Raw genomic sequence first — 14,787 nt, forward strand, 5'->3', positions numbered from 1 at the left:
AAATAAACTCTAAACTATTAACCTCACAGTGGCTGCATGGATTTAGCTCAGTCTTGCTAAAGGAATCTCTTGTTTGAGTCAAGGAACTGTTGATATGTTTACATGCACTCTATGAGCCCTGTTAAGATAAATGCATGTTTACATGCACCAAATTTGGGATGAGTCTTCTCCCAGGGTTTTCTGTGAGAAGTGAGTCCAGTCCTGTTCCGAACATCCCTGGAACAGTTATGATGTAACTTTCTCTCTTCCTCCTCTCTTCTCCACTACATCATACATGTGATTGTTACTAAATCTGACCATATCCAGGTCACTTCAGTGCATGTAAACATGTATAGTCTGAATATAAAGGACACTGCAGCTATGATTCAGCTTCATGCTTTTGGTTTCTGCTTGTTTCCAGCTGCTGATCTGAATGAGGCTTCTCTTGCAGGTTTATTGGATCCATAGATTTTCTTTTTTTGTCACAATGCTGCAAAGCAATTTTCTGTTCCGTTGGCTTTTCTTTTGGCGTCTTTCCTCTTCACAGTTGGCGCCAGGGGATTAAATGTCACATGGAGAAGCTGGTGGTGGCGTTTTAACCTTAGTTATTCCCTTGTTTTGTGGTCGTGCAGGGCTCGCTGCAGGCCTGGAGCTCGAGGTTCCCACCCCACTCCCAACCACCTCGGCCCTGGAGGAGATGGCCCTGTACAGCAACAAGCGCAAACTAAGGCAGGGTCGCCGCAGCCTGGAAACCGCCGTGCCCACGTAACAGCTCACACCGAGACAAGGAGCCCAAACACACATTCTCACACACACTGTGGAAGACTGGTCACACCAAACACTACACCTAGTAGAGCTAGATTTACTCGCATATGTAACCACTGCAAACTACAAAGCTGATAGTTGCCACACATTTATAGCCTGCGTGCCAGTCTTGCCTTCACAGTCTGTAGATGAAATGGCAAGTTACACAACAGTCCCCTAAGGACCAGAGAGAGCAAGTGTGGTTTAGCTACTTACAGATCGTTGTTTTTATTTCACACTGTTTGCCTGGTAGAAGCTCATCTATTTTAAAAGGGAGGTGACCAAAGGTTTGTTTTTATTTTTCTCACCTCCAATAGTTTTGTTACAAAATACTGGAAGAGAAAAAGAAATGAATTGTGGATAAGTAACTTCTTAGATGACATGTTTAGGTTTACAGTGAATAGGTTGTAAACTGTTTAAAGACTGGGTGGACAGGAGTGTACATATGAAAGGATCGACGTCCTGCTACCTTCACAGTCAACATGGCGAAGGCGTTTTAAAGAAACGATGCACTGCCACAGCTTTTTAAAAGAAAAACAAATCTTAACTTATTGTTTGACTTTTATTTTGAAGGCCTACTATTTTAACAGTTATTCATGGTTCAATGATAACTGAGCCATATCAAAACATCAGAACTAAAGCTTCTAACATATCAGTCACATATCATATCATAGCATTAGATCTACCTTATGTAAATTCTAATGTATTTACAAATTAGATTTGAACACAACCAGGAGGCTCTGTCCTAATTTCTATTGTTACATTCCCCTGTAGAGAGTCTGGCCACTCTGAGACGTCATGTGACATGCATATAATAGTATATTACATTATCAACGGTACTTAACCTGTCCTGTTCAGGGGACTGTTTCATTTTTCAGTGTGAAGGGTTTGCTTTATCTGGAGCCATTCCAGAGTGATGTGAAGGTAGCAGGTGTCTTTATTTTTCTGTTTATGGGTAATTTAAATCTGATGCCACTGAAAATCATTTATTGTGTGAATAATGTACAAATGCTGAACGGAAAGCAAACTTTGGGTGTGAAACTGAGCCAGTCTTGACCCAGACCAAGCGAGGGTCCAGACAGGCCTGGTAATGGGAAGCTCTCTGCATGTATATTGGTTTATTAATGGGAGAGGCACAAATGAATTGCAGTCTCTCATTGAGACGCTCAGCTCCCAGCTTGACCTCCTGTCAGTCTAAGCATCTGACAGGCCTTTTTGCAGAATCACAGCATAGTAGCATTTGTGTTCATGTAGGGGCTTCTAATTATGGCTTTCTGTGTTACTCGCATTGACTGAAATTCAGTTTGATAATGTTTGCAATGGCTGATATCTTTAACTTACAGTAGATGAGTCTTTTTCCAGCTGGGTTTCACTACATTATTAATGCAGTGTTGAATTTTTTTGTGTTCTCCTTGGGGGCTTTTACTTGCAAATAGGTCAGAGGGAAAGGGTCAGAAGTCTTAGGGTCAAGGGTTAGAGCTCATACAAGACTGTAACTAGTGAATTTGTACAACCAAAGAAGTCTATTTTGTGGTTCAGGAATAATAAATTTTACTTTTCATTTAAGAAACTGATTCGTTGTGCAGTGGTTTTTGTACTTTACTGACATAAAACTCATGTACGTACCAGGTAGAAGTTAACGGAGTCTGTCTGGATCCTGCAGGTAGGTTTTACTGCAATCTGTTGTTCCTCTGCATGAAAAAAAAAAGATTAAAAAGGAATCGTAACCACTTTTATTTACTAGTAAATAAATGAGTAAAATAAAGTCTAATTCAAAATTGCTGCAAAAGTGAGGTCAAAACAGAGAAAGTTATTACCTGTTCTCAACGTCCTGCATCCGTATGTGATGGAAATATTCTGCACTGCAGCTGTCAGACGATTCGTTTTCCTGCTGCTGGTTCTCGTTCTAAAATTGGAAGTAATAAAAAGTTGCTGAAGGTTCATACAATATTTGAATAACAGAAAAACAGCAACTTTGCTCCTGAATACAAAGTTCTCATTCATAGTTATTTTCAGCTTCTCCTTAGGTAAAAGGAAAGCCATTTTATACTGTTTCACAATTCTGGAAAATGAAGAATTATTGTGTGTAACCTTCACTGTAACACCCAGCTGCTGTAGAAGACTGCAGTGTTCCAGCAGCAATTGTTCTCTTTAAAGATGCGGTTAAATTTGTTGCCTCGACTCTGTTTAAAATCATCAAACGCTTGTGCTTTTGATGGTGGCGTCCTGGGAACAGACAGCAAACCTCTGATGTACAAAACAAGACGGGACGACAAGACACGTGGAGAGAATTTCTGAACCATTACACCTCTAACACATTCAGGATAAAAAGACTCATCCCCAGCTTGTTGCGTCTCCTGTTCCCTTTCAGACATCTGAACAGACTCCAGCTTGGACTTGGAGGTATATGTTGGCCTATGACTCAGGTTATATAAGCCGAGTGAAGTGCAATAAGTGGTAGAGTCACTCAGCAGGTGAGTAGGTTCCACTGATATTAAAGCCCACATCATTCTGTTGATTATTTGCTACAGAACATTACAAATATGTTACAATTGTTGAAGTTGGTTGTGGGAAAACCTCACCTCCTTGCAGAAGGATATAAGCAAAACTGTGTGTTGTACTGTATATATATCCTGCTTCTTACATGTTGTAGAGTTTGGCCACAAGTTTGCTTATATAAACTACAAATTTTAGGTTCAGAAATATTGTTGTCCATAAGAACTAGAACACATTCACACCTCAGACAGCAGGTGTAGCGCCTTGCTGTGAACCCAGTGAAGAGACAGGCTTCTGATGAGCACCACCACTATCATCACCACCATCATCACCCCAGGCAGGATGCTGAGGTGAGTCCTGCAGGTGTGACAGCAGGTCTACCGCGGTCTTATTCTACCCTCTCCACCGCCTCCTGAAACACCTGAATTCAATGTTGAGTGAATCATATAAATTTAAACAATCAGCGCGGTCTTAGTAAATGTTTGTCCTGCACCAGTCTGACCAAAGCACATAACTACGTGAATGACAGGCGACAGAACACTATTCACACAGAGTCTCCAGAAGTGTAAACTACAGCAGACACAGCTCGTTCATACCTGACTCCACAGTCTGGTTTAACCATCGCCAGAATGACTGGGCTCTGCTACCCTGTGTTCCGTCTGAAGGCCTGGAGCTTCTTTGAGTCTTTTCTGTGATGGATATTCACTGGCTGTGAACAACACAGACATTCAAGGAAAGCGTGATTGTTCCTTAAATTTATAGCTTCACAAAAACCTCAAATCTTTTGTTTTCCAAATCACAGTTATAGACTAAACATGCATGCCAATAGGACACATAAGTAGGAGAAACTAACAGTAAAATCCACCACTTTATGTTCTACGGAGAGTAATCCTGTGCCCGAAAAACGACCCCAAAACAATGTTTACAAGCAGATTAGACATATACAAGTCAGACAGAGCTCACATGACATATCTATTATGTAAAATCTTTTGAGAAAAAAAATGCTAAATCGCGTTAATGGCGTCATTTCCGACGCCATTTTCGGCGATCGCGCGAAAATAGATTAGCGCAGCGCGTGCACGTTACTCAAAGAAACTACTTTTTTGTAAAAAAGGCGGTGTTATTATTCATGTCTGTTTCAAATTTTCTCACCGAAAATAAATTTAAGGTCCGTTTGTAATATATGGAATAACGTCTGTCTTAAGAAGCGCTGACGTATCTAACTTTTAAATGTCAATGTACCTTTATTTGTTAAATAAAGTTTTTTCAACATCTTTGCATACAAACCAAGGGTAACGGAATTAGTCATATAGTAAACGTTACTTATTAAGTTCCCCTTAGACACATTTCACAATTCTATTGATGTGACCGAGTCTTCTGGACTTTGTATCTGTGATCATGTTCAAAGAAGAAAACTGTTATTTACATATCAGGCAAAGAATCGAGCTACAAAATGCACAAAATAAGCACTGGACAAATACACTCAGCTACTACAGTGTGGCAGGTTTTAACTTACAATTAAAGCCATTTTTGTTTTTATTATTATCAATAAAACATCAAAAGATCAGAAACTCACATGGGAGTTTTCCTGTAGACAACAATTGTATGAGGATTTAAACTTATAACAATGATTTCAAAGATTCATTGATAAAGCAGACTATCATAGGTGGTATGGAGATTTTATTACAATGACTGTAAACTTATTTTTTTGTCAGAAAAACAACAACTGAAAAACTGAAATAAAGCAGACAGAGCAAATTTCCCCATTGATGCAAGTGAATGGAAGAAGTGTGTAAACATCCCCCTTTAATCCTGTATCATAGTGTACAGCAAACACTGTTTGAAAATGCCAATGTCCTCTAGGTGCAGGTTAACAAAACAAAGAAAGCTGGACTTTGACATGAGCCCAGGAGTGTAGTTACAAGGCTGAACCGCGTTTAGCCACTATTGAAGTAGATGTGTGCAGATGAAGGGCCGACACATTGTCGAGATGTTGATGACGACGTTAACGCTGCTCTGCCTGATTGGAACTTTTCAATCAGTGTCAGAAGCATTTGATCTGAAGAATTCATTAACGGTACAGTAAAATGCTTTATCAGAAGTACTAACACTTTTGTTCCACCTTTAATTGTTAATGTTTACTATCAAATAAACTATGTTTACTTTTGTGTTACTCTTCAAGCATCAGAGTTTTTTTTAAAAAAAGACCTTAAAAATGACTCAAAAGAAAAAATCTTAATATAAATTTCAGTGGCCTCCTGGAACGACAGGCGCGCTGGAGTTTAACGTCACAGCCAACTCATCGATGGTGAGTAAACGTAGCTTATTTCCTGCTACTCTACTTAATTGACTTCATCTCTAATTGAACTTAGTTTAGTCCACATAGTTTAGTCGACAAAGGGCTTGTTTGTCTTTGTGTCTTGTAAAATAATCTTTGCTGTGAAAAAAAAAATTAAAAGAAAAAAGAAACAAAATAAAACGCTACGCATTGAATAAAACCACTTTACTTGACTTAATTTACTTTACTCCTTTGTTTAAAGTCCAAAGTTTATGAACTGCTGGAACAAGTCATTGTTATGTTAATTGCATGTGGGTTCATTCTGATTTCAGATTCCAGCCAGTAGTGGACTCAATGCGACTGTACAAGTAGGTAACGTTTAAGTAACCAATTAACTTATTCATATGTCATGAATACATATATGAAGTGTTGCCGTCTGCCCTTTTCTTCCAGTGGAACGGTACCACCCAAGCGATTCAAAATAATTTTGGTTTCCCAAAAGCCCCAGTGGACAGACAGAAAGAACAGGTAAGGAAGGTCTCTGACTGGATAAACACAGCACCTCGATGGACAGAGGAGTGCTGTTGATCTCATGTTAGTATCTGATACACCTGTGGTGTATTTGCAGATATTTTATCAATCAAGGGCTCTTAACATACACATTTTAAATTTATGTTTATTTTATTTCAGAGCGTAAGTGCCAAAAAAGTGAAACCACCATCAAATCAGAAATGGTTTTATAGCAGATTTCATTTTCTAACACTTTTTTTCTCTACATACTATACTATGATCATTTGAGGAAAATATTGTCATATCATAGTTGGTTGTGAAAAAATGTCAAAGCGTGGTATGTCACGAAAAAAGGATTGTGATGTAGTATGTGGAGAAAAATATTTTTGCCACAAAATGGCAGACTGAGTCTTTAAATAAGTTTTTTTAGAACCCATGGAGACCAAGAGTTGGCACCAAACTCTTTAATTGAACTAAAGACAAACAGAACACCCAATAACTAAAAACACGCTAACTAAGGGTAAGCAAGCAAGAAACCAGGAGGGAAACACAGCACGGCTAAACTCAATGCCCACTGACATTAACACAAAGCACGGCTAACTCAGCATCGCAGACCAGACTTAGGACAAACAGGAGTACATGACCTGGTCACAGGGGGGAAGACCGGCTAATGGGGAGTCAATGAGTTGGGGTATGTAAACCAGAGGTAAAGGCACAGGTAGGGGAATGATTCATCAATGCTGGTAACAGGTGGAAGATCAGGGAATAGAAGTGGCCAGAATCAGGGGCACAGTCAGAGGGAGGGAGTGGGAGAGAATGAGTCAGGTCCCTGATCATAACAATAGTAAGCGATAAAAACACAGTCGTAGTGTAATGTCACAAAGTGTGAAAATAGTGTCATCGTATGTGATAAAAGCGGAGTCACACATACTGTATGTGATGAAAAAATGTAATAGTACTATAGTACATGATGCTCTTCTGTACCATGACAGTTGAAAACCAAATGCTTCTGATCTAAAATGTTTTATTAATCAAACGGCTTCACAATGATATTACTGTATTCTTCAGACCTAAATGTCAACACTTTTACAGAAACAAACATACCGGGAGGATTTTATGCAGAAACTATTAACGTGTCCCTGGTTATAATTATGTGGTATCGTTCAAAAGTGGTGTTTGAATGTTTTCTGTATCTCCATTCCAGGAACCTAAAGTCAAGGCTACAACGCCAAAACCAAAGCCGCGCGTACGTTCATCACATGGTTCTCCCTCATATTTATAACTAGCAGCTGCATTTAGACTAGTAAAAGTTTTTAATTGCACTTGACAACTTAACTTTAATAACTTATTAACAGATGAATGCAATGCATGCCAAATATTTATTTCAAATTTATTTTTGTAAATATTAGTTTTGTTTCCAAATGTATTTCATTTTTGTAGCTCCTCATTATTTAGTGTGAATATGGATTATTTATTATATTGTAATAGCTTGTGTGCTGTATATTTTAGATTAATCAAAATATAAATTTCTTTTTTACCATTAGATCCCATGGCACCCTTTTAGGAATACAGATGATGAAGCACCTGAATCAGCAGAAGGTTGAGTTTCTTTCACTAAAAATTATTGTATTTATATTTTAGTACACACTGTGTACTTAAAATATTTTTCCTACTTTTTTAATTTAGAAGACGTCAAAGTGAAGGAAGAAACAACAAAGAACTCTGAACGATGAAAACAACTTAACTGCTTACTCTGCTGGTATTAAGGTCGCCTTCAAATAAACATTCTAAGTCTGTTGCATGAGAAAAGTTTATTTTATTTCAGAATAACCGGTTTGTTTTCCCAAAAAAGCTGAAACCTTTGATGGTTGTGACAAATGGTGGATAAATTAATGCCTACTCTGACAAAATGAGACACGATATCAACATATGGGATTATAAATGGAATAGCTATTTCGTTGACAAATGGAGGAGACTTCTTTCGTAGAAAATAAAAACAAGACACCGTCAAAATTCCAATTTTTAACTTTGCAGATTCAGACAAGAGTTAAGTCACAAGGATCAGTTTATGTTTTGTTAGGCTCTTCTATTTTCATCACAAATATTATTATTGTCCACTAAGTTTTCCCAACAGGAACCGACACTTGGATAGATTTTATATAAAGGGACAAACAATATAAGTCCAGTTCTTTCCTTTCTAAGTAGAACTATGCTCATAATAAAAAGTGGGAATGCCACTGTTGTTAGATAGTACTCTGTTGGTTTGGTGACAGTTTGCATTAACATAAACACAAGTAGTGGGAGCTCTGGAAGTTATGCACAGGCTACCGGTTATACACGTTGCAACGAGGGCTGAGACAGTATCTTGCAGGATGATAAGCTCCGATTAATGGAAGAAAACGCATTGTACCACTTCACAACATTACAAGCGAATAACCTCAACTTCGCATTTTGAGTGGTTTTTCTACTATTCAGTTGTCAGTGTAACATCTGTGACCACCTGCTGCCAAACCACAATAAAATGTCACAAACACAATGGGTTCAGATTCGAAAGAAGCTTTGCTGACACTTACTGATGTCTAGAGAGATCGAAATCAAACAGTGGATATGAGAGACAGTTAGTAGTAATCACCAGGTATACTACCACAGCACTACATTCCTCAGAGATTTTTTCCTTTTATATGATTTTTTTTTCGAGAGTGGGGAGATCCATAGACCAGCATCAGCCCAGACGACAAGCAAAGTTCTGACAAAAGCTGTGTTTCTCCATTAGTAAGGCCACTTTATATAGAATGTCTAAATGAGGACCCTAAAGCAGCGCATCTTGTCCATTGATCTTTGCAGTTGTCGTCATCATCATCATCATCATTAAGGGGAAAAAAAAACAAAGCTTCAAGTTTTTAAATCAAAAAGCCTGTTGGCCAGGTTTTATGTGGAAGGGGTTGGTGTTCGCCCCGCTCACCACCACAGCAAAAAAGAAACGCTCAGTCTACATTGTCACCACCAGCTTTGATGCTGAGGTAGTATTCCCACTCCCGATACCCCAACCGCAACTCAAAAAATACCCAACATAACCACGTGCGATTGGGCTATAATGATCTTGCAAAAAATAGATATTTTCAGTTTGTAAAATCATCTTGCCTAAAGTCATCTTTATTCCTCTGTGGCTTTATCGAAGTCCAGAGAGAAGTTGTGCCACACAACTGCTGCTCTGAGTACAATCCACAAAGGACAACTATGTTGTCTTTTGTTGCTGCTGCCGTGTTGTACGTTTAGGTGTATTTTGCCAATTCCTTTTCGATTACTTCCCTCTTTCAGCTGCCCCTTCAGATGTAGTCCTTCAGTTTGGCCAACCAAATGTATGTACATGTGTTAAACAAGTATGTAGGCTGTGTGTGTGTGTGTGTGTGTGTGTGTGTGTGTGTGTGTGTGTGTGTGTGTGTGTGTGTGTGTGTGTGTGTGTGTGTGTGTGTGTGTGTGTGTGTGTGTAGCCAGTGTGGTGATGGTGGCAACTTGAGCTCCAACAGGACTGCGGTCCACACAGCTAGAGTTCAGCTTCCTTAAAGGGGCTGGGCAGGACCAAGCTGGAGGAGCCAGGGGACGGAGGGGAGGGGCTTTACTTATCCCCCAGGATAGCGTACTGGTTGTCAAGCTGCAATTGCTGCATAGATGAGCCCATGGTCTCCTCTCTGGCACGATTCCTGTGTTTTACAACTTCAAAGGTCTTCTCCATTTCCCTGTCCCTAAAACACAAAAATGAAAACGTTAAAATTTATACCTCTAGCTTTAGAACCGTTGGTGGGTAATTTTTGCATACTTGCGTGTCTCCACATGCTTGGCAGTGGCCAGCAGAGAGGGAAACTGTGAATCACTAAAGATCTCAGGAGGGCCCTGAGTTGGGCCTCGCCTGGTGGTGGTCAGCCGAGCCCCAGGAGGGCGATATACACCAGAGGGCTTTGCTTCAGGCACCTCTACATCCTCTAAAACGCAGATGGATTAGATGAAATTAGTCCATTACACAGTTCATCTTTGGAGCCTTATCGTGCTTTGGCTAATGCCGTGCATTTCATAGGATGTTTCATGCTATCAAAGAAGCTATTTAATAAGCAGTGTACTGCTAGAAACTTGAGGCTTAACCATATTTTTAACAAGTGAACAATGGCTCTAGGTCAATTAACTAGAACAAGCCTCTGAGGAATAAAATCAAGTGTCATCTGAACCTCTGCTTCAGGGAGTGTGAGAAAGCATAGTAGACCTTAATGTGTATTTATAAATCTATTAAATGTGTGTGTTCTATTGGGTTGCAATTAAAAAGATAGATCCCTGATTTTCTAATAAATGTCGCATTAGTTAGAATTGTTGTTTTTTTTGTCCTGACAAATTTGTTATGTCTTTGTATTTAATAAAAGGTATTAATCTAACCAACCGTTGGTTCTGAAATGTTGTTATTCATTGTGATAAACATGTGGAAATAATTGATAATTGTATTAGCAATCAGGGTTTAGTTTGGTCAACTCACCAACGACTGCAGCGGGAGGTGGAGCAGCACCAGATTTGTTCCAGGGCCCTGACACCTTATCGCCACTGACCAGAATTATCTCTCCATCCTCACCAACCTCCTCCTTCTCGTACTCCTCTTCCTCCCTTTCATCACTGCAAAGAACCAGAAGATGAAAGGAGACCAGAAGTTATTGTAAAACAAGCTGCACTGGTTCCATCACTTAAAAAAGCACAAGGTGGCAGGCGAAAAAACTAAATATGTTTTCAGCTTTAGGTGTGTTCCTCTAGACCAGGGGTGTCAAACTCAAACAAGTCCCTTGCTGGTTTGCCAACTCTCCTTCCCCAGAGCCTGCCGATTACCTTGATCAGGTGTGTTAAGTCTATCAGCAGCTGGATGCTCCAAATGACACACCTGTTCAAAGTCATCAGCAGGGAGAGTTGGAAAACCAGCAGGGACACCGGCCCTCGAGGACCGCAGTTTGACACCCCTGCTCTAGACTATTCATTTCTGTTGCCCTCTTCATAAAAAGGGAAAGACATTACACCACAAAGAGAATCTCTTGTTTGGCAAGTAGAATATGACCAGTTAGGTCCAGTGTGAAAACAATGCTGACAAATAGTACTTAGTCAATAATTCATGACAATTTAGAATATGATATAATAATCACCTGATCTGTAAAGCTTGGAGCCGGAGCCCGCTATAGTCCACTTCTTTCTGCTCAAACTCTTTCCATTCCTCATCCTCCTAGGCAAAGAGATCGTAAGTAAAATTGCACACAAAAAAACTAAACTTCTCAATCAGCACTAGATAGGAAATTAATTAAGGGTAATTAGTCAATCTAATTAGTTATTGTCAATTAGACTATACGTTAGACACATTAGTTCAAAGATGCCTGAAACAAACAAAGTACACCTTTAACTTTACATGTGTTACGAAGTTATTAAAACTTTTCACATGGACATAACAAGCAGGTGACTTACATTTGTGAAAACTTTTGTTTTATGAAAATCAAAAAATCACCTCTTACAATAAACACACGATAATTAAATGTCATTAAAAAAAACAAATAGGTGATGCGTTTTTGAAACCTATGATCTAGAAGAAAACACACCAGCAATGTTATTTTCAAAAGCCACGTATTATTCCTAAGTTTGGAGAATATTGACACTGAGTGAGACTTTTATTTTACCTGAAAACAATTATCTTCAGTCACTTAAGCGAAGCTTCGTGTGAGTGTACAGCTGAGGGGCCGTTATAAAAGCCCTGTGACAAATGGCGGCCCGGCCTGGCTGGAAAGCCACGACTCAGAGAATGACAGCTACCGCACTGAGCACAAGGCCGAGGGCAGCATGTCAGCAAACAATGAGCCCTCTAATGTTTACTTCAACATCGAGGCAGGAATCAGCTCTAATTACGTGCTCATACAAATATAAGCTAGCGAGAACGAGGCAACCCTCGAGTTGTGCCGTTTTTGGACGCTCTCTCAACGTCTAGCTATAGAGACCATATGCTAGCGAGCAGCGACGGTTCTCCTCCTAAAACACACATTTCATCCACTTATGAAGGGGAAACCGTCCCTGCCCACATGGGCGAAACGTTAGACAGCTGTCACCGCCGCCCTACGGTAAAATGCGCCGGGATTACAGACGCTGACACACGCCGGCGTCTGGAAATAACGCAGATAAGGCAAAAAGTTGCCGGAGAGCAGCGCTACCTTCTCAAGCTGCGAGTCTTGGTTCTCGTTTTTCGCAGATTTGTCCTTCTCCTTCTTGGTCTTCTTCACCGCGGCGGACGTGGGCCCGGCAGCGGACTCCTTGCCCTTCCCTTTCTCTTTCTTCTTCTTTTTATCCCGCTTGGCAAAGAAATCGTCCAGACTCTTCTCTGTTACATCCGCCATTTTCAAAGAGCAACGTTAACTAGTTAGCTAGCCGAGCAATGACAAATGAGGAAATCCGCTCTCGGAAAGTGAGGACAGCGGGTCAAACTGCGAGAGGAGACGGAGTTACTTCTTAGTTTAACAGCTGAACTTCAGCTCCAGTCTCATAAAAACGCCCGACCCAGTTCCGAATCTTTAGCCGTCCTGTCAACCATGCCATGCACGGACTATTTGATGAATCCGTACCGTTACCCGGAACTAGCTTAGTGAACCGGATATACTATAAATCTTAACAAAATAAAGACCCTTTAGTAATTCTAGAATACCTATTTAATTAAATTTGAAACTAGAAATAATAAATCCTTGATAAAATACTTGAGTAGAAGCAAAATGATGTGTCAAATAAATAACTGACAAATAACTATTAGCCTGAAACTCATCTTTGGAAGCCATGACCCATGCAACACATATAACAAATCAGTCTGTTGGTAATTTTTGCTCAGTTGTTGCTGTTTTGCTGCAATAAACAGAAGCATGTATGAACAGCTGTTAAACCTTTTTATTTAAGATTAGATTACTGTGTGAGCAGAACTGATTGGCTGAAATCCTATTTGGACCAACTAGCCTGCATTTGACCAATTATTAATTTAGCCACTTTAAAGCAGAAATAAGCTATTCTACTATAATCCTAGCAGTAAATCAGGGCTGTAAACAGACACGTGAATCAATGTCACATGCCCAGAGCTGGAGGTGACTTGACCACTGCTGCACAAAGGGAAAATTCCAGCTCACTGCATCAATAGATTTGCTGCGGTTGGCACGAGTGTTTACACTGCTTTGTTACAGTATATAACCACTAGGTGCTATTTTTAACTAGCATAGACAGTAACTTTATCACTTAGCATCTCTGTTCTCTGTCTAAAAGCAGTTAAAAAACAAAAACAAGTCTGCATTTTTTTGTCAATTTTATTGCTCAGCAGTAAAAAGTACAGTGTGTACTACAGTACAAAAAATACAGAATGTTAAACACTGCTCCACCGTGCAACTGAACATTTTGTAAAATATCCACTTTTCGAGCGTGCAAAACAACAAGCCCAGCTGTGAGCATCCAATGCAGCAAATATCAATATATTTAACCATGTTACTCAGTGTCACTGTCTGAGGCAGTGATTTTAGAAGAGCATCTCACAATGCAGAAAATCTTTAGCAACAATAGAGGCAGGCAGCATTTGTTCCTGTAATGAAGTGGCAGCAATGCGAAGGAAAACAGGTGATGGAGGGGCCACAGGTCAAACGCCTCTGTATGTGCTCACAGAAAATATTCAGCAGACGTTATTTACCTAACATTTATTGTGACTCGCTAACAGATGCACAATCATTCCACAAACACAGCCTGCGTTGATGGACACAACACATTATTCATGATGAAGGGAGACACTTGGAGTTGCAAGGTTTGGTCTAAAAGTTTCCTACAGCGCTGAGAATCTCTTTCTCAAACTGGACTATAACCAGTAGCCACTTCACGAGACAGACGAGACGCAGACAGACAGAAACACATTCAGAGGCGAACGCACAAACACACACAGGCGAACATGAACGGAACGTAACAGCGAGATTTGGTTAAGGGGGCAGAACATTTGAGAAAGAACACTCGCTCACTCATTCACTACCTCACTCACTCACAGGGCCACCACGAGGCTATAAGACATCTATGTGGTCCCTCTCAGGAGAAGCTGGTGACACATTAGGGGGAAAAGCCATTCTACCCATCTGTTCTGTATGACTGGCAGATCCACCATTTCTCAAACCCTCATTAATATCTGGGCCCATGTTTGTCAAACTGCTGAAAAGGTTACAATCCACTACAGCTTTTAAAAATTGTCGCATTTAGATAATAGATTCGTTTTTAACCTAGTTCATGAATGTGCTATTTTTCTTTCTATTTAAATGTAATTTAACATTAATTACTAGTGAAGACAGGCTATAAATAAGCTATAAACATGTTTTGAAAAGAATAAAGCAGGGAGCTCGTCTCTGATGTGCTTTTCCTGCTCTGAGCATACTGTACATTAAACATGAAACTTGCTCTTTATGTGGCCTGATGTTATTGATGCACTTGAGGGACAGAACATAAAATCTTTGCTCCAAAATTTCCTTTGGAATCATTTTACATGTATTTCCCAGAAGTTTGATAAAAACAGACCCACTAATTTACCACACATCCCCTAAAGTATATAGGTGCTATATTCAAGTTCAACAGGTTATAAGAAGTTTGGAATTGTTTTTAAAAGGAAAAATAAAGTACAAAGAACAGCTTTAAATGTATTCATAGCATCTCTCTCT

General features: G+C 39.7%; 2 protein-coding genes and 1 long non-coding RNA gene across 4 annotated transcripts in view; 1 reads left to right on the forward strand and 2 right to left on the reverse strand.

Annotated features, from left to right (window-relative positions):
- scrib (scribble planar cell polarity protein) overlaps positions 1 to 2,357 on the forward strand; it is a 44,833-nt gene extending 42,476 nt beyond the window's left edge. Inside the window, 1 exon segment of the mRNA XM_055508394.1 lies at positions 612 to 2,357. Coding sequence (XP_055364369.1) covers positions 612 to 748 — 137 coding nt within the window. The 3' untranslated portion in view covers positions 749 to 2,357.
- A 338-nt stretch (positions 2,358 to 2,695) lies between these two features.
- Positions 2,696 to 4,326, reverse strand: LOC114854316 (uncharacterized). The gene is made up of 3 exons (XR_005897631.2): positions 4,133 to 4,326; positions 3,876 to 3,988; positions 2,696 to 3,700 (listed from the first exon to the last, which is right to left on the reverse strand). It is a non-coding gene; the product is annotated as an uncharacterized LOC114854316 (long non-coding RNA).
- Positions 4,327 to 7,863: 3,537 nt separating this feature from the next.
- cdv3 (carnitine deficiency-associated gene expressed in ventricle 3) lies at positions 7,864 to 12,710 on the reverse strand. 2 transcript variants are annotated; one of them, XM_029148592.3, is made up of 5 exons: positions 12,283 to 12,710; positions 11,236 to 11,309; positions 10,587 to 10,720; positions 9,885 to 10,047; positions 7,864 to 9,810 (listed from the first exon to the last, which is right to left on the reverse strand). In XM_029148592.3, exons 1-5 carry the CDS (start codon positions 12,463 to 12,465, stop codon positions 9,684 to 9,686), a joined length of 681 nt encoding a protein of 226 aa, XP_029004425.1. In that variant the 5' UTR covers positions 12,466 to 12,710; the 3' UTR covers positions 7,864 to 9,683. The 2 variants fall into 2 exon arrangements, with proteins under 2 accessions (XP_029004425.1, XP_029004424.1); XM_029148591.3 differs by having other exon boundaries at positions 11,236 to 11,312.
- Positions 12,711 to 14,787: the final 2,077 nt, after the last annotated feature.

This window comes from Betta splendens, chromosome 4, assembly GCF_900634795.4.
Source record: "Betta splendens chromosome 4, fBetSpl5.4, whole genome shotgun sequence".
NCBI classification, from domain to species: domain Eukaryota; kingdom Metazoa; phylum Chordata; class Actinopteri; order Anabantiformes; family Osphronemidae; genus Betta; species Betta splendens.

Coding starts and splice junctions, on each gene's coding strand:
- cdv3 (XM_029148591.3), bottom strand. CDS start 12,465: ATGGCGGATGTAACAGAGAAGAGTCTGGACGATTTCTTTGCCAAGCGG. Junction 10,048..10,586: donor ACCTCCCGCTGCAGTCGTTG/GTGAGTTGACCA, acceptor TCTGCGTTTTAG/AGGATGTAGAGGTGCCTGAA. Junction 9,811..9,884: donor AAGCATGTGGAGACACGCAA/GTATGCAAAAAT, acceptor TTTGTGTTTTAG/GGACAGGGAAATGGAGAAGA.